This window comes from Mya arenaria, chromosome 6 (assembly GCF_026914265.1).
Source record: "Mya arenaria isolate MELC-2E11 chromosome 6, ASM2691426v1".
NCBI classification, from domain to species: Eukaryota; Metazoa; Mollusca; class Bivalvia; order Myida; family Myidae; genus Mya; species Mya arenaria.
Window position 1 is genome coordinate 35,524,925 of NC_069127.1, and position 18,863 is coordinate 35,543,787.

The following is an 18,863-nucleotide window of genomic DNA, read 5'->3' on the forward strand; positions in this document are numbered from 1 at the left end:
ATCATCATAATCATCATAATCATCATCCATCATCCATCATCATCATCATCATTACCATCATCCTCTTGCTTGATGAATTTTTCAAGGTCCTGCAGCATGGCCTTTAAGTCCTCGAACATTTAATAACATTCTCCAGCAATTTTATCAATCTATTACCAAACATGCTTAAATGCTTGCTCACCTTCCTTTTCATCATCATCCTCTTGCTTGTCCACATCTTCCAGATCCTGAACCTTCGCTTCAAAGTCCTCAGACATTTCTATAGCGTTCTCCTCGGACTTGATGTCTGGCTGGTCAGACTGATCCTCCGGCTTGTAGTCTTCCGGACGCTTTGCTTCATCAAGCTGGGGAATAGGAATTACAATACAGATTTGTATATTTAATGTGCCTGTGCAAATCTGATAGGCTGTGAGGCCTTACAGTTGGTTTTGCATAATAAGAAGATAGAACAAATCTTTCCCCTTGTCATTTAACTGTACTATTCTGAATCTTTAATTTCACTCTTATATTTGCAAATGTACATCTTATCACGAAGTAGAAATTTCACAAAAGATATATTGGAAACTACCGTATTATATCATGCATAGGACGCACTTTTTTACCCCCAATTCTCGTCTTAAAAATTGCCTGCGTCCTTTCTATGCTATTAGAATTTCATCTGTTTTTTTCCAAGTCCATTTCAGGTCGAAAATATCGGACCGGGGAAGAACGCGGTAATAGTAAGTATCTGTACTGCGTCACCGAAGAGAACTGACATAGGTAAAATCACGCAAGTTAACACACGCAGAAATATATTGAATGTTTACTTTAAAATGATTTATTGAGAAATAAATTGAAAACAAACATGAGTGTTTGCTTTTTTATAAAAGGGACGCTACTCACAAAAACTCGATGTGAGTCAGCACTTTAACTGGATTGAGTTATAACGGCAACGGAAAATCGGGAAACGAGGTAAATATCAATTAATTGTGTTCATGATTTTAATGTTTCGATATTTTACAAAACATTTTGGTTGTATGCTACTGTTTTAAAAAATTAATAAAGGAATGTGCATAATGCAAAGTAGCATTATTGTCACTATCAAATCTTTTCAAATGTGCGAATGTGTGAAAAACACCCGCTGTCTGTCATTAGAAAAACATCAATAGAACAAACTATTGCGATGGTAATTCCGTATGGTTGTTTGTTCGCACTTAACCCGATGTGCCTTCCGCTGGCAAGGCTAATTACCGACATGCATTAATTATGCCAACATGCTTTAATCCGTGCAGCGACAAGCCTTATCAAAACAATCAATAGTTTTGACAATACACAGTTTTGTTGCGATTGCAACGGTTGACTGTCATTAAGAAGGCATGTCGGGACTATTGCAACGGTTGCAACGGTTGACTGTCAGTCGGGACTATTACGGCATTTGTATAAGTCTTATAATATGCGTGAATGTTCTCAAAATATCAAGACATATATCATTGTTGTGTATGCTAAATTACGACGATAATTATCGAAATACACAAGACAGTTATCGAAATATGCCTTATATACAATTTTTTGGTTGTCTTTTACTTCAATATATGTTATAAATTCTTTACCAACCTCAATTTTTCGGCTCCGATTTTGACATTTTTCCGCTGCGTCCTATCTTTAATATTAAGGGTTTTTACCCGTTTTCTCAACTATTTTTTTGCCTGCGTCCTATCTATGCTAGCGTCCTATACATGATATAATACGGTAACTGTATGTAAAGAAGCATTAGATTTCATATTAACATGCTTCACAAATAAACAACAAAGCAGACTGAACAAACCTTGCGAAAAAGGGATCTCACAGACTGGCAATTTATAGACTTATTTACATTGATTTTTTTTACCTTGTCCTCATTTTATTATCAAGTTAGTGATGTTCTTAATACTCTCTCCCTCTCCAATCCTGCCTTCTTAAATAACACAAACCTATGTCCTCAGTTATCTCTTCCTCCATCCTTACCCCCAGATATATCTATAACAAGGGTCCTACCCTTTTCTATCTGGTCATTTAAGTTCTTTACCCCTTTCCCTCTCCAATCCTGCCTTCTCCAATATCACAGACCTCAGTCCCCAACTCTCTCTCCCTAAATCCCACCCCCAGATATTTCTATAGCAAGGCTATTCATATTTTAATTTCCTAATCTCCTCTCACTCTCCAATCCTACCTTTTTCAATATCACAGAACTCTGTCCTCACCACTAATCTCCCACCCCCAAACATATCCATGGCAAGTTTCCTACCTGGTCCTCATTTTCTATCTGATCACTGACGTTCTTAACTCCCTCTCCATCACCTAAACCACCTTCTTCAATATCACAAAAGTCTGTCGCTCCCTCCCCTGACATCTCGTCTGAAAACTCAGGTGGTATACAAAAGCCCTGAAATATATCAACAATGAGGTGATCTAATGGTTCAAGTGTCTTCCTCTAGAACAAATAGTTCAAAGCTTCGATGATTCTTTTAACCTCTAAAAATCAAAAAGACAACAGCATTCATGTCCACCCAGGACTCATATCAAGATGGAATGATATTAAATACACAAACATGGTCATATCACATGCAAATTTAAATATTTAGTTTAAAACACAATACTACTAAATGTTCTAAAACAAACATCATGAAAACATATTAGTTTTTAACACAGCATTGCAACTTTTATGCATAATGTAATGCCTGTCATGAGCACCATAGAAAAATGTTGACAGTTCATGGGCCATAACTCTAGAGGGTCTACTACAATCTGACTGGTAATCAAACTCAGTCAAGATACTATTCCTATAAATATAACTGCCAAGTTGCATCAAGATTGGGGAAGAAATTGTTTTAAGCTAGACAGCGGCCTTTAGTGTGTGATGAAACTGCAACAGATGGACAACAGGATCGTTGAGTGTGACATCACTGCTGCCAACGAACAACATGATCGCTATCTGTCTACACTGGCTATGCAAAAAACAATTAGCTACACCTCCACTCACCTTTGCTGCTAGATCAGTAAACACACCAAGCAGCACCGACAACAGTTTTCCTGTAGTTCTCATAGCAGCGGTGTTGCTAACAAGATGGTGGTGAACAATGCCCTCATACTGGTGAAGGAAAGGTATAAGACGATTGGTCAACATCACCAAACATGGTTCCCTGCTTGATGTCCTATGAGATGTCATGTCCTTCACCAGTGACTGCAGTGTGTCTAGCACCTGAATTGTGGAATAATCATTATTTAGTTTTTACATCTTTATGCAACAATACAGCAGTGAGCTTAAGTACAAACATGACACTCCACTTAATCTAAGGGCATTAATTTATCACGTCATTTCCTGAGTATAAATTGATGGGAAATGTCATGGAAATTATAGGAGATATCATATCAATTATGAGTAATGTCATGTAAATTATGGGCGATATCAGATCCATTATGGGAAATGTCATGTAAATTATGGGCGATATCAGATCCATTATGGGAAATGTCATGTAAATTATGGGTGATATCAGATCCATTATGGGAAATGTCATGTAAATTATGGGCGATATCAGATCCATTATGGGAAATGTCAAGTAAATTATGGGAGATATCATATCCATTATGGGAAATGTCATGTAAGTAAAGTTCACTATCTTCAGTACTACAAACAGCGCATTGAAATATGGAATTAATCTAAGGAGATACACATTAAAAGGAATGTTAAGATAAAAAACTTTTCTGAGGACCAGTAACGCACCTTGTTTAGTGTATAATCACGCATCGGTCTCGACCTCTTCCCGGTCCCAATGAATACGTGTTTACACACCTAGCTTGATCACTTTTTGTACTTGATTTACCTCATGACCAAAACAGTCTGTTTTTACAATAATATAGCTGTACTATATATGGGTCTACAGTCCTACCTCTGTAACTTTGAGTGTGTTTGAGTCTTCCTGGAGACTGTCCAGAATACGCTTGACAAGTTGGCCTTCCTCCATCTCATCTGTAGGCTCTGTAGAGAGAGAATACTAATTGTGTCTATATTGGAAGATAAGAGCAGTTGAAAAAGGAGCATGACTTGGTAATTATTAAAGCCAAAATTATGGACCTTGATATGTGCATATTGTTGTCTCTGGCAAGTTTTTTGTCGCCAACTATGACAACAAGGCTATCACAAGGCTCCAACTATGAATGTTCTTTATCATAAAAAATAAGTGAATTAAGGATGTAACACTTAAGAAATATTTTTTTCATAGTGATCAAGCTTACTATACATATATGTTAAGTCACTGAAAATATTTGTACCAAATTTCATTACTAGACAACAATAGATTTTAAAACAACACCATCAACTGGTTTATGATTACCTTCACCATCATTCTCCCCAGTTCCAGCACCGTTACCACCTGACAAAGCATCAGCTTTCTTCTTCTGTTTCTGTACAACAAGCAGCACACTGGCGATCACTGACTCAATCTTCGCCAGATATGGGAGACTTTCTTCATTTTCCTCTTCTTCAAAACATTCACTAGTGCCAGAGTTCACTTTCTTATAGAAAACCTCAAATTGAGTCCACTTTGAGGCTGACTCTTCAATCAAAAGGTTTAGAACGTCTGTGAATGCATTAGTTTTGTCCAACTCTGAGGTTGAAAACTGTTTGGCGAGGCTTATCAGTTTTGGTTTGTAACTGTGTATCTTTTGGAAAACATTTTGTAAGACTTGTATGTCATCTCTGAAAATGAGCAGTAAGAAAACAAATGTAAAATTAAGTAGTATTATAAACATGTTACAAGTCCTTAGCTTTAAGAAATGCATGAAAATTTAACTGTCCCTTTAGCGCACTGGTTAGCACACTCGCTTCTCACCAAGGTGACCCAAGTTTGATTCCCGGCCTAGGCGCATGTGAGTTTGGATGGTTGGTGGTCACCAAGCTGGAAGTGGGTTTTCTCCAGATACTCCTATTTCCCCGAAAACGCAAGACCACCGTTTCATGCAACATCTTGCGAATGAGAGTTGCCAATCAGAACCTTTCTTCACAATCATCGTAAAAAAGTTTCAACTTAACTTTAGCTTATCATGAAATGAAATAGCCTAATTAAGCTTATATCACTTAAGAGTTTTTTGGGGTAAGTGAGCGTGGTATAACTAGAAATGTGTCCATAGGACACGGATGCCCCCACTTCGGTTTTTTGTCACAGAAAATAAGCCATAATGATTTTTGAAGTATTTTTGGCAAAAAGGGCTGTAACTCCTAAATGACTAAAGCGATTTCCATGACTATCGAACTTGATCAAGATATTATGGTCACAAACATGTGTTTAAAGTTTGGTGAGGATTGGACAAACAGTTTTCAAGAATTAGATCGGAAACAATCTTCGGGACGTATTTTTCAAGTCTTTTTTTGCAAATGAAGGGCCGTAACTCCTAAATGACAAAAGCGATTTCCATGGCTAAGGAACTTGATCAAGATATTATGGTCACAAACATGTGTTTAAAGTTTGGTGAGGATTGGACAAACGGTTTTCAAGAATTAGATCGGAAACAATCTTCGGGACGTACGTACAGACAGACAGACGTACGTACGGACAAGGGCAACCCTATATGCCGCCACTTTGTGGGGGCATAAAAATATCATAATTTCTAAGCAAAATGTGTTCTCTTACCTGATGACAATAACAAGCTCACTGGGACATGGAATAGAAGCCTGAACCGTCCTCAATTCTGCTACAAGTTCCTGAAATAAACACAACCAGATAACTACATGATTGTGAGTATATCAAATATCATGTATAGTAAAGCCATAAGGAATCAAACTGATTTATAACATGCAGGGTTCTCACTAAGTTTAGGTTCAACCGTCTGAAATAGTCAAGTAAATGACCAGCTAATACTTATTCTACATTGAACCATCCATTTTGGCCAGCTGACATGTAACATACTGTATTTGTTTGGTAAGCAAATCTTATTACTAAAATGTACCCATGCAGGCTACATGGTATGTTAGACAAGCTATTATGAAAATACAAAATAAAGAACATTAAAACATTAATCATACCTGCACATCTGTTATGGCTGTTTTCAACTTTTCATCTCCAAATCTGACCAAGGCCATTTCATGAAGGTCAGAGGTTGGCAGGGGTGAAGGGTGAAAAGTTGTCTGTCCCTGTTTCCCCGGGCAACACAGAAGTAGAGCGTGGAATTGGCTGAGTCCTTCTATCATCTGTACGACCAATGTTCGACATTGGTCCTGAAGTTTTAAGTGAGAATATGAATTATAGCAACACTAATCCAATGTCCCAATGAAAGAATAACATGTATCTTAGACTGAGTAATAGGACTTAGCAGATAGAAAGCTATCTATTCTGTTAAAACATATTTTTGTTACTGTACATTTTTTACTCTTACGTCTTAAAAATCACTCTATACCAAGTTTCATGGAAATATCTTAAGCAGACTCTGAGAAACATGTAAATATAATTTGACAATTACATTCTTACATAAATGAATTGTGTTAGAGTCAAGAAAAATTCTGTAAATAATAATTTTCTGTAAAATGAGACCATTGCGGATACCATATCTTGTCCAGTGGGTGTAATTATCTTTTTAATAAGCAACAAGTCTAAATTTCTTGAAACATCTTAACAGGCTTAAGCATAACAGAACTTATTATAAGTGTCTTATTTAATTTAGCAAAATTACTTGCTTTAAAAAAAACCTCGGTTTTACATAACACAACGCAAATTATCATAATTAACTATAACATAATTCTATTTAGAAGCCTCAAAGCTCTTTAAAATAAGATTTTTTACAATTTATTCAAAAACAAAAGTAGTGAGCTAAGCCTGATTCTGTAATAAAGGACTTCAGCTGGTTCAAAATAATGTATCCCCAGTGGTGGTAAAATAAGGTTAAATATTTCTAAATTCTTATGGTAACTGTTACCATCCACTTGATTGTCTCTCCTTGTTCTTGGACAACACACTCAGCTGTCTTCAACTTCTCAACATTGGTGACTGTGTTCCTGAAATGGTCAAAAAAAAAAGATAACACACATATCTTGGATTGGGAACTGTACATGTAACAAGACAAATTCACCAAAATACATTATATAGTGCATGTGTTGGACTGTTCGTAAGCCCTAATAGAACTTATTTTAAAATGGGACAATAACACATTCCAAATACCACACCAAGTGACACAACTTACTTTGCTCTGTACTTATGTGATAGTAAACAAGTGTCCCTAATTTGAAAATGGTACATGTATCTTATAAATAACATCAAAGACTGATACAAAACTTAAACTAAGGATGATTGTGATAAAAAAACCCATGTCATTTCCGTGTATAAGATATCCACCTGCCACTCATACACTCAACAACAGTCCTCAAACTGGTACCTGATATGCTTGTAGTTGGAGGTCAATGTGGCCACCACTTTCTGTTGTCGAATGAGCAATGAGTAGAGATGTTCGGCGAAACCCTTGCAGCGGTCAATGTTGCTGATCCCAAGCTCTTTGGATGGGCTTGCAAGGGCTGTCAGGAACTGGGAACGTCTGGACACGCATCGATAAAAGTATTCCTGACATCCGCTCCAAACATTCTGGACAGAGCTGTCCCTGTAAATGTAATTAACATGATGGGAATGGGAGCTAAACAAGGTCGGTTGTTGAAAGTTGTTCGTCAAAGGTGTTCAAAGTAATCCATTGGATTATACAACCATGTGCTATTGTTAATTGTTGATGAATTGTGAACCCTTTATTGGTCAACTGGATGGTTGAAAGATAACCAGCCTCATGTAAATTATGAATTTGTTGGATAAGTAAAAATACCTATTCATTTAGTTTCGAATTCAATGTCAGCAGAGCTAAATCATTTTCTGGGTTCAAGAAAGCACCAAATAAATCATTAAATTTTGAGTGTGTCAGGAATTCATGCCAACGTTATCTTGCACTTTCACATTAATGAAACATTAAATAAATTAGACAAATACAATATTCAATGCTGGGTAATTAATATCATTGTTATACTCAATAAAACAAGTGCATCAAATAGCACTATTCACAATGGATTGTTATTATCCAATTCTTACCCCTGTAGCACTACGTTCAGGTCCAATGGGGTCACTTTAAGGGCTGCATCTGGGTCCTGTTCACATGCCATCAGGCCCTTCCGGTACGACAACCCTGGAGGGAGGATAATGAACAAATAATGATCAAACAATATTTCAGAAGATTCAACAGTTACCTCAACATAAAGAAAGAAACAGAATGTACATGAACTAAATTCAAACATATAAATAGTAAACTTGAATGAAATAACTTTATTAATGAATCAATGAAATAAATGGAGTCTTTAATGCAATTACATAAAACAAGAAGTGCTTTTAAAATTTTGAAATCTTAATTGGTCCAGGTATGTTGATTCCTCTCCTCCCCCCATTTATTTTTTTCAAAGAAAACAGAACAATTCTGTAACACATTTTCGCGATGTGGCAATTTGTAAGCTGTGCTTTAGTGCCAACACGGACAATTTACACTGTCATTTATTCGAAATTAATTTTAAATGAGATTTCTATCAAGCTTCTGCATTAACAATGATGTCTTATCAACTCACCGAGATTTGCTAAGTATTTGAAGAGGTCACTGAGAGCCTTTCTCCTGCGCAGGTTGATGTGTTTAGCTTCAGACTTCTGCTTCTCCTTCTCAAGGGTCTGTGTACAAGAATGTAAGTGAATTTTAAACACTTTTCAGCAAGGATTTGTGAGAGTGCTCAAGCATATAGGGGCCCTTCAGCCCGTGGATTTTTCTCTACAGGAACTACTTTTGACAGGCCTAGTCAGACCCCCATGCAGTAAAGACTTGGCTAGGTTTAACATTCCCAAGAACAGATATTTTAATAGGGACTGGACAATATTTAACCTCTAAATTTCCTAAATTGCCCGTCTAAATTCCATGGATAACTCACAAGCAACCTCACTAATCAGTAATAAAAGGTGTTGCTCTTGATAGTTATTTAACTCATTTAACAATTTCCTGTAAAATGAGACTATTGCCGATACCATATCTTGTCCAGTGGGTGTAACCATCCCACTTAAAACAAAACACCTTTTCCATGGAGACAAAGACTAAAAGAAAATCAGTGACAGACCCTTTATCCTCACATATTTTCAGGACCACCTTACTTAGCAATATTTTTCCTAATTTTATCATTGGTGGAGTATTTAAGAGTATTAATATGCTGAGTTACTCACCCTGTTTACATCCAAAGCCTGAAGGCTGTGTATCTCCTCAATGAGCTCCCCTGTGAACTGGTCCACCATAGCAACCCGTTCACAGTATCTGCCCTTGGTTACTATGGTAACCCAGTGTTTGTTGACCCGGCTACACAGTTGGGAGAGCTTGTGTTGTAGAGGGATTTGGTCTGGGGGTAGCTGGTCAACATTCACGAGACTAGCAACAGCAGGAGTCTGAAAAGATGACATCTTTTTATGCTGATTGGTCACTATATATAGTCATCAGCACATCCTATGTTAAACCCTAAACATGGTTACGAAAATAATTAAATTCTTCAAAACCGCCTGATAAAACATGTTTAAATTTGCGTTTACGGCAAATAAATATTGCACTACATACTTATTTTACAAATTTAGCCTTCCAGTTAAGGTGTTATTCATTAGTAATAAAAATGCAGGATACTGAAATAGGAAGTATTTGTGGTGGGTTTTAAAGAGCATCAATCTTAGACATGAAACGAGCCAGGAAGGTCTGAGCTTGGACTCCAAATGATGTTTATGTTTTTTTTCTTCTTTTTTTTATAAACAATGAAGAAACTCTTAAATTAGCATCTAAATAACAGCATTGCTACATGTAGCTTTTGGTATTTCTGCTCTATATTATTCGGTAGATCAAAGGAAGCAACTCATTTTTCTGCAAAAGTTCTGCAACTTGCTACGAATTATTGTTCATATTACAAAATGTTGTCCTTATGACTATCTGTATTTTCTTTAGGTTAAATTTCTACTCTAATTTAGCATCACAAGAGGATGTCAAGGACATCTTATTTCATTTAAGTTGGCCAAAGAGGATGACTCAACATATTTTAGTGCTTTGCTACACTTATAATTCACATAAATAATATTTTATAGCATATTTCCATATATAATCACCTGAAAATGTCGCAACTTTTCTATGAGAGCCTCATGGTAAGCCAGTAATGTGTCTGCCCAGGTAGAGTGACCTGCCCCTGGCTCAGAGGTGGCCCCAGTTGCAACATCTCCCAGAATTCCCTGAACAGGAAGTTGTAGTACACCCTGAAAATATTTCGTGATTACAGAAATTGATTTATCATTGATTTATCAATCAATAATTATTGTAAACAATGAAATACCATCAATTTTACATATTTTTTTTAATTTTGTTCAAAAACATTTGAACAGTAGAACAAAATTAAAACCTGTAAGTTAATTTATTTTTTTTACAGCAAAAAGGGGATAAAGTGTTAACATTTTAAACAAAATTGAAGCACATTTGCCTGCAACACATTTTTAACATACAGTAAGAACTTTGTACATAGGGTTTAAACCACAATTGTTAAACCACAATTAATATGGCAATAATTGAAGAAATACCTGGAACTTTTTGAGATGTTTATGCAAGGTTCTGTGTGTCTTCTCTGCCGTCAGTTTCAGTGCCCAGTAGTTGATATCAGACCACCTCGCTATCTTTACAAAACCCTGAAAAATAATCAGCCTTATAAATAGTTTCATTTAACTTCTTTGTGGCCGAAGATGACAGCTTATATAATCCTGATTCAGTCTGTTTTCTAAACAGAAGCCAGTTCCACTATTTACCATTGAAAGCAAAACAAATTCTATCCCACACCACCTGCAAGGCAAACACAGATATCTTGAGATATCTCACCCTCCCACTGATCGATTTCACAGCTCAATCTCATATAATCATAACAAGGGCACCATAGAGGTGCACATAGAGAAGGCAGATTCATATGAATTCAATATTTTACAATGATTTTATAACACTTCAAAACAAACCTTTAGTTCTTTTTCAATAGGCTGCCTCAACCGGTGCAGTTCTGCTTTAACGCTATCGAAGAACCTGCTGTAAAACTGGTAGACATTCCACAAAACATTTGCCATTATTCTCCTTCGTTCAATAGTCTCCTGACTGGTTTCTTTGTCTTTCTTTTGGTCACTTTCCGCATCAGTTTCTAGAATGGTTCCAATTTGATCCATATCCATGGAAACTTCATTCTTGCCATTTTGTTCTGTATCCATGGAAACAGTATTTGCCTCCTGTGATTCCATCGCAACAAGACTACAATGAAAGCTGACAATCATCTGTAGCCTAGCCTGGAAGTCCCCTAGGGTGGATTTCTCCATGAACTGTTTGATAATCTTGGTGAATTCCTCTATCGTTGGAGGACTTTCCTCAATGTTCTCAGTGTTTAACTACAATGGAAATGCATTCCAGAATAAATCTGATAAAATAAAAATGGATGGGTAAAAAACATAAGGGAAAGGCAAAATAAAAGATTGATTGGTTATCAAACTTGGACAATATAATATTCACATTCTGACCGAATTTGGTGATGATTGGACATATTCTCTAAAAGTTATTGATTGGACAATATGCAGCAGGTGAAACTTTAATGTGCTCCTTTCTATGAACAGGCATATAAAAATGAGAAAGTGATATTCCTGAATAAAATTAATGAGAAATGGGCAAATATGAAAAAGTGACATGTAAAAATTGCTGAGAATTTTCTTTTGGGCAAAATAAAAGAAAATCTAGTCATACAGTCATGTATTATACTTACATTAATTTGCAGAGTGGCCTGGGCTGTTTGGTAGACATGGAAAAACCACTTGCTTGCTGCAGACTGGTACCTCTGTTCCTCTGTGTCCAAAGCCTTACTCCAGCAACTAAATGGGTAAACCAGTCAACTGGATTATTTTCCCAAGACAGAAACTCATAGACTTCACAGACCAAGTTTCAAAGAGATTGGGTACAAAATAACGTTAACAAAAGACTTTCATATACTAAGTGTATGACCTACTTTTTGCCAATACATGAACCATAATAAACCTTGACCTAGATTTCAAAGAGACAAACAATTTGACCAAGCTCAATGAAGACTGGGTTGAAAATGTGGTACCTTACAAGACCAATAACCCAACATGATCATCACAAATGTTCTAACCAAGTTTCAAACAGATTGGTTGAAATTTGTGTCTATTGTTAACAGGAAATGTATTAAAATTTGACCTTATGTCAAACTAGTTTGAATTTTAAGTTGAAACATATACTAGATTGCATAGAGATAAACATTTTGATCAAGTTTCTTGATGATATGACAAAAAATGCAGCCTCTTAGGTGTGTTTGCAAGATTTGCATGACATTTTACAATTCCCCATCACAATAGCTCACCATGTCAGCACCCTGTGTTCAGGGGAACTAAATATGTAAAAGTGTCTTTATAGACACAATACTAAATCAAAATTGATCCATGTATTTTATATTTAGCACTATATATTACCAACTACAATACATTATTTTGGCATTAACTCAACTAACAAGTTTGATGAAAATTACCTCAATTCCAGTTTCCGCCATTGAACAATCAGTCTGGAGATTTCACCAAGTTGTGTTGCCATGGAAACATGTTGGGATGCATTGCTCTCCCACTCCTGTAAGAAATTTTAATTGTTAAAGTTATTTTAATAACACAAATGTAAAGCAAGTTTTTGGAACATAAAACAACTAGACTGGTTGTATGAATGTTACCAGCATAACAAGGATCTGGCTCCAATATCATACAAATACACAACTATTTTACCACATTGCATCAGAAGTTATCAAAAGTCGAAAATGGTTTTACACTTCTTTAAAAATTCATTCTCCTATAGAGTATGTTGATTAAAATTTTTGATCAAGATTCCAAAGAAAGAGTGTTCTTAAGCAACACAATAAGCGAGTACAACACATTGTTTTTAAAAAAGTATGCATGTATTGTTTCGCTCTAGAATAAGTTTTCTTTGAAATATTAACAAAAAGGTTTTTATCAGCATGTCCTATAAGAAAATATATTTTTAAAAATAGTAAAAACATACAATATACAATATTTTGAACCATCCGATGCTATGCTTTTATGTGGTTAAATGAGTTGCGATTCAGAGAATGAGATTAAATGACTTGAGTTTTATCATGATATAGGGTGGGGAATGGTCTTCTCACAGCTGGTTCCGTGAGAAATTAAAGATGCCTGAGTTTTTTTACCAATAATAAGGGAAGCAAAAACCTCAATGGTCCCTATACAAGCTAATACGCATAAAATATTTAAATTGAAGAACATTACATATATTGGTAAAAAGACAGACCTGGGCACTTTGTAGCAGCAGTTCTATCCCGGTAAGGAATTTCATCACAGGCGATGTAATAGGGAAGCTCTCTATTCTGTCCATAATCTCATGCAGCTAAACAAAAAACAGCAAAACATTATAAACAATCATACATTTTTAAAATTTGGTTTGGAGCCATCTTGTCAACACACGTATCACCCAAGCCACCCAAGAGTTATTATCCTTTACAGTGTCTGCTCTCTAAATTTGGCGATTATAAGTACAATCAAGGTTTTTCAAATCAATATATCTGAGTAGGTATACCTTCTATTTCGAGAATAAAAGTTTTATTGGTCTGTTAAAGCAAAGGGTATATGTTTTTGCAATTTATATTGTGTCACTCAATAATATTTATATGCTATTAGCTGACTTATGATAATGATAATTCACTCAGTGAAATAACAATTTGATATCTTTCACTGCTTTGAAATTTTAGCTCGCTCTCACTTCCAAATCAAACAAAGAGAGAAGGCAAATGCTCATCTGTTTTACTCAGTCAATCATTTTAAGGGGCTTTACATCAAAACTTAAACCAGAGTTATGGGACTTGCTTCGATCCTGCCTATTATCATAGTGAACAAGTGTACATAAAGTCTGGACAGGTATTCAATATTGGTCTTAATTGTATCGAAGAACCATGTAGCTAATCAGATTACATGTTATTAATAACTTAAACCAATAGAATGAATGAATGAATGAAAATATCTTTCGCATGAAAACCAAGGCTATGAAAACATCTCTTTAAAAAAACAGATGAACTTAAAAGTGTGTTGAAATCAAAGTATTCATAATTAAACATTTTTTTTACAAAAATGATATGCAAAGAGCACCTGTTTCAATGTAGGGTGGTCCGGCCACTCCCCCTGTAGCTCTGTGACCCTTGACCTGAGGGCATTCATCACAGGGCGGCACTGAATGACCTCTGGGATATTGGGGTCATGGTAGATGTCGTACACACTGGGCCCCTCAACAAGGGCTTGATCCGCCTGTAAGCAATGAAATAGTAATGATAAATCATGAAAATTGCTTGTTGGAGTCAATGGGTCAAAGCAATAAGTTCTATGCAACTTTAAAATGAGAAGTCATTAGAAAACAAAGAGTTCTAAGCAACTGTAAAATGAGTCATTAGAAAACACAAAGTTCTAGTGCATGGCATCAACATTTTACAACAAGCCCTGCCACATATCCAGAGTAAGCCCAAATTCATCAAACATTTCATCAGTACAAGGCTTGCCAGCTAGTGCTTACTATGACCACCATCTGCATAATTCTTTTATTTTTAAGCCAGCTAGTGCTTACTATGACCACCATCTGCATAATTCTTTTATTTTTAAGTGATGAATTTAAACCACTCTGACCTGCTCTGATGCTTGTTGGATGCAGTACTGTTGAACAGCAGACACCACAAGATGGCCGCCAAGGAGCTTACTGTCCACACGGCTACCTAGAGGACAGAGGGAGGAGTTTATTGTTCTAGAATGGAGATATGATAAAAAGGTGTTAGATAAGGTGAAGGGAACTAATTCCAAAATGATAATAATAGCACCATAATAAGATGCATCTATTTTCTCATTTTAATCAAAGGGGTCTACTCAACAACAACAACTAGAATGATGATAACTCTGACCAGGCCCCAATTTCTTGAAACTTTTATAACACATTTTGCTATGGTCTTTATTTTTTCTATAATTTGCTTTATATTTACTACAGTAAGAGCATTTAGACTTTAAATAGGAATGATCTTTACGATAATCACGATAAATCATTTATTATTTATCAAAATCAAATTTAAGTTTGTATATTTGAGCTAATTGAAATAAGTTACTTAAGTCTGTTACGCTAATGAAGTTAAGTCTGTTACGCTAATGAAGTTATGAGAAATTGGAGCCTAACCTTCTTTCCTTAGGAAAAAGAATAACAAAAGTAGCTAAAAACACATAAGTGTTCCTTAGATCTGAAGGATTTACTGAAACAAAACGTTTCGAGAGTACACAAATTACAGTCCAAAATAGTAATATGAAAGCGCATTAGAATATTTCAAACAAATACAGCTTCAAATAATTGTTATAGGAGAAAAATACTGAAAAAAAGGAAGATAAAGGTCAATAGGTCAAATATTTCACTACATGTACATGTACTTACTCATTACATCTGCAAGTTTCACTGTCAACAAGGACGCTGCAGTGTAGGTGGCCAACACCGGTTTTATCCAATCAAACACCTTCAGGGTTTCCATAGCAACCGGCTTGTACCAGTCGGTGTGCACCAGATGATTGTAAAGCCTCTGATGGACCCGGCAGATCAGGGTCATCTGGTAGCTTGTTACATGAAGCGATGGCTGTGGCTCATCAGGGTCTTCTGTTTGCATGTTTATCTCTTCTAAAGAATTTGGTTCCATCAAGTCCAAAAAGTCCTGAAATGTATGCATTTTTGCCAATGTAATACTTCAATATCAGAATTACTTTCAAGTGTCTTTATTTATTTAAAGGTTTACGTTATGGTGCCATTTTTTTACGGCAAGTCTTAACCAAGATGAAAAGCATCTAGCGACACATCTAACAGCAAGCATTTCATATGATAAATACTGTTAATATTATATGGTTAGTTGGTGACTTGATATGGGATATACAGGGCAAAGGAAACCATATCAGATGAGAGCAAAGCTAGAACCCAAATATGGTTTCCTTCCCTCTGTATATCCCATATCGAGTCACCTACTAACCCTTTAACATATTCATCATGTTGACACCCTGTTTTAATTGATAAATGTTTCATGTATTCATCCGTAACAAAAAAAGACCCCATTTTGTTACAATATAAAGATTAGTGACCCAATATGAAAAAAAATAGGGTCACATGGTGTTGCATCATTCATGTTTGAGGCCTTATATACTTTTTATTAAGTTTAATACCTAATTTTGAAGATTCTGTTCTCATCGTCTGAAGTAAATTCTTAAAACATTTTTTCACCATATTCTGAAAAAGTTTCATAATGATTTTTAACCATGGTAACGCCATAATAAATCAACATTTATCCAGAATTATATCTAAAGGGAATCCGCATAAAAAGTTGCATATAATTTCCATAACCTTTACCTGTTTGTAAGTGGGGAAGTTGTGCAGGAACTCTGCCTCAATTTGTTCCTCCTCCGATCTCTCATCTCCGTGCACCTGTGACTTGTACCTGAAACACATACATACTAGCTGTATGACGCAGGAATAGGTTTAATAGTTGATAAATTGTTGAATGGTCAGTGTTATCATATAAAAAAGAAGCATTTAATAGCTACCATAAGAGTAAGTACCCTAGATAATCATCATGTACTGTAGTACCATTTGCGCCACCATTCTATTTTTAGTAAAAACTGTCTAACAATCTTACCTCTCTCTCGAGTAGCTTTTCAATGAAGCAGATCAAAACAACACATATTTTAATGAGCATAGTCATTGATGTGATATCATTGTTAACTGTACAGGTAAGCTTGTATCCATAGAATTTAAATTAATCAATTCCTTACTTGAGTTGACTTAAATTAGGAAATGATTAAAGACATATTTTATGAATACTGGCCAAGCCGCTCTCTGGTCTTAATTATTGACATCCACCTCCTGTCCCCTTGCCAACACATATATGTCAATAATGAAATCAAGGTCACCCTAAGGACAAAATATCATAAATCTAAACATTTCCCACAATTCCATACCTATATAGTGATGCTTCTTCCTGCTCCTTGACCTTTCTGGCTTCCTCTTCCTGTTGCCATGCCAACACATACATGTCCAGTATCAAGGTCAAGGTCACCACAAGGTTGCTAGTCAGCTGACCTCTAGTCTCCGCCTCTAATACTAGGTGGTGTAAACAGCCCAACAGAATGCTAAAATAGAAACAGTTATGATTAGTGTATAAAATTCATCCATTGGAATAATTGTATTGCTTACATCATATACAAATTTGTCTCAACATAGATATATTCAATACAATGATCAATCAAAGGCCATTCAATTGCTATTTTGCTTGAAAATCTTAAATTTTACAATAATTCATTTTGGCTTGATTAAGAAGGACAATATTAGCTGATGTGAATTATGCTGGTCACTTTCCATTGTAGAAAAACAAAAAAATGGCCATTTTGAGATGCAATAAAAAAGTGACCATAGTGGAGCTAAAATTTACAACCTTTTGGGTGAGACGCAGACTACATCAACTCTAGTTCAATTTCATTTTCTAAAATGGTTCAATGCTTGGTTTTCAAATAAGTAATGGCAGTATGAAGCTAACGTATCAGTAACTGTCAAAACTGAGTCAGGTTGGGATGCATCATCGACACTTCACCTTGATATCACCTTTTTCCCAGTGGGAGGCTAAGGTCACAGGTCAAGGTTCCTAGAAATGGCTAAAAATCGCTTACCTGTCAGTGCCTGTCAAAACTTGGTCAGGTTGTGGTGTGTCCTCCATATTTGACCTTGATAGCACCTGTTTCACCAGAGTGAGGCTAGGGTCAGAGGTCAAGGCTGTAGCTAAGTGGAGACACGAGGGTACCTGTCTTGACAAGGATGGGAATTTTCCCACCATGCACACTAGGTCTTCTAATCTGGAAATGATCTCCTGTAAAATAAATGTTAGGATTTTTAGAAGTTAGCAAGACAAAATAATCTGATCCTGATCCTTATTCATGAATATATTATACAGTGAATATTGAGAGTATATGCTTTCCATGTCAGTGATTCATGCATGGAACAATTTTACATAACAGGTGTGTGGTGGGCGCTCGTTACGAGAAATGCAATTGTTTCAATTCATTTAGCCTGCAACAAAATGAGTTATTGATAAGAGTCTTATGATGAAAATTGATGAGTATAACACATCTATGACCCTGTTTGTAGTTCATCAAGTTTCATCACAATAACTGGAACAAAACTATCCAAACATAAATTTAGGAAATAATTCAGCTGTGAAATTCTGTTAAATGGGGGACTCGTGTGACATTGCTCTACACTGGTGCTCTAACCAGGGTTCCATCCCATCTGCATATTATGCTCAACAAGACTGAAACTCTCACTGGGGTTGATGCCCCACCCCCCACCCTGTAAGGGTAGCTACACACAAACTATTCAGCTACCTCTTTAACGCCACCAAGAAAACTTCATGTAGATTTTCAAACAAAGAATAAGTTAAAATACACAGTCATAATGATCACAGGAACATGCTTAAGCAAATACTTACATGTGAATTGTTGATTGAAGTGATATTCAATTTTTGAAGGGCGAGGCCTCTCTTTACTTCATGACGTAACAAATGCATTCCGTGAACCATCTAAAAAGAAAATATCAATCAATGTATAAGAAAGCAGTTACTTTTGAATGAACTTTTCTAATATGGCCCAAAAAAGAAATGGTTTGGATAGGGCTACAGTAAAACTGTGATCGCTCGAGGTCGCCAGGGACCGAGCCAAAACCTCGAG

The 18,863-nt window shown here is 36.0% G+C and overlaps 1 protein-coding gene across 1 annotated transcript in view; it reads right to left on the bottom strand.

Annotated features, from left to right (window-relative positions):
- Positions 1–18,863, bottom strand: part of LOC128237544 (midasin-like) — a 102,404-nt gene that overhangs the window by 12,452 nt on the left and 71,089 nt on the right. The window contains exons 59-83 of the mRNA XM_052953135.1: positions 18,626–18,715; positions 17,811–18,007; positions 17,106–17,276; positions 16,498–16,585; positions 15,544–15,814; positions 14,760–14,845; positions 14,232–14,387; positions 13,381–13,476; positions 12,596–12,690; positions 11,819–11,924; positions 11,034–11,450; positions 10,611–10,715; positions 10,149–10,292; positions 9,234–9,449; positions 8,597–8,693; positions 8,073–8,166; positions 7,381–7,599; positions 6,925–7,003; positions 6,038–6,229; positions 5,646–5,716; positions 4,350–4,714; positions 3,906–3,994; positions 2,999–3,217; positions 2,264–2,401; positions 182–344 (exon numbers count right to left, since the gene is read on the bottom strand). Of these exons, the coding sequence (XP_052809095.1) occupies positions 182–344; positions 2,264–2,401; positions 2,999–3,217; positions 3,906–3,994; positions 4,350–4,714; positions 5,646–5,716; positions 6,038–6,229; positions 6,925–7,003; positions 7,381–7,599; positions 8,073–8,166; positions 8,597–8,693; positions 9,234–9,449; positions 10,149–10,292; positions 10,611–10,715; positions 11,034–11,450; positions 11,819–11,924; positions 12,596–12,690; positions 13,381–13,476; positions 14,232–14,387; positions 14,760–14,845; positions 15,544–15,814; positions 16,498–16,585; positions 17,106–17,276; positions 17,811–18,007; positions 18,626–18,715 (3,964 nt within the window). The remainder of the gene's footprint in view (positions 1–181; positions 345–2,263; positions 2,402–2,998; positions 3,218–3,905; positions 3,995–4,349; positions 4,715–5,645; positions 5,717–6,037; positions 6,230–6,924; positions 7,004–7,380; positions 7,600–8,072; positions 8,167–8,596; positions 8,694–9,233; positions 9,450–10,148; positions 10,293–10,610; positions 10,716–11,033; positions 11,451–11,818; positions 11,925–12,595; positions 12,691–13,380; positions 13,477–14,231; positions 14,388–14,759; positions 14,846–15,543; positions 15,815–16,497; positions 16,586–17,105; positions 17,277–17,810; positions 18,008–18,625; positions 18,716–18,863) is intronic.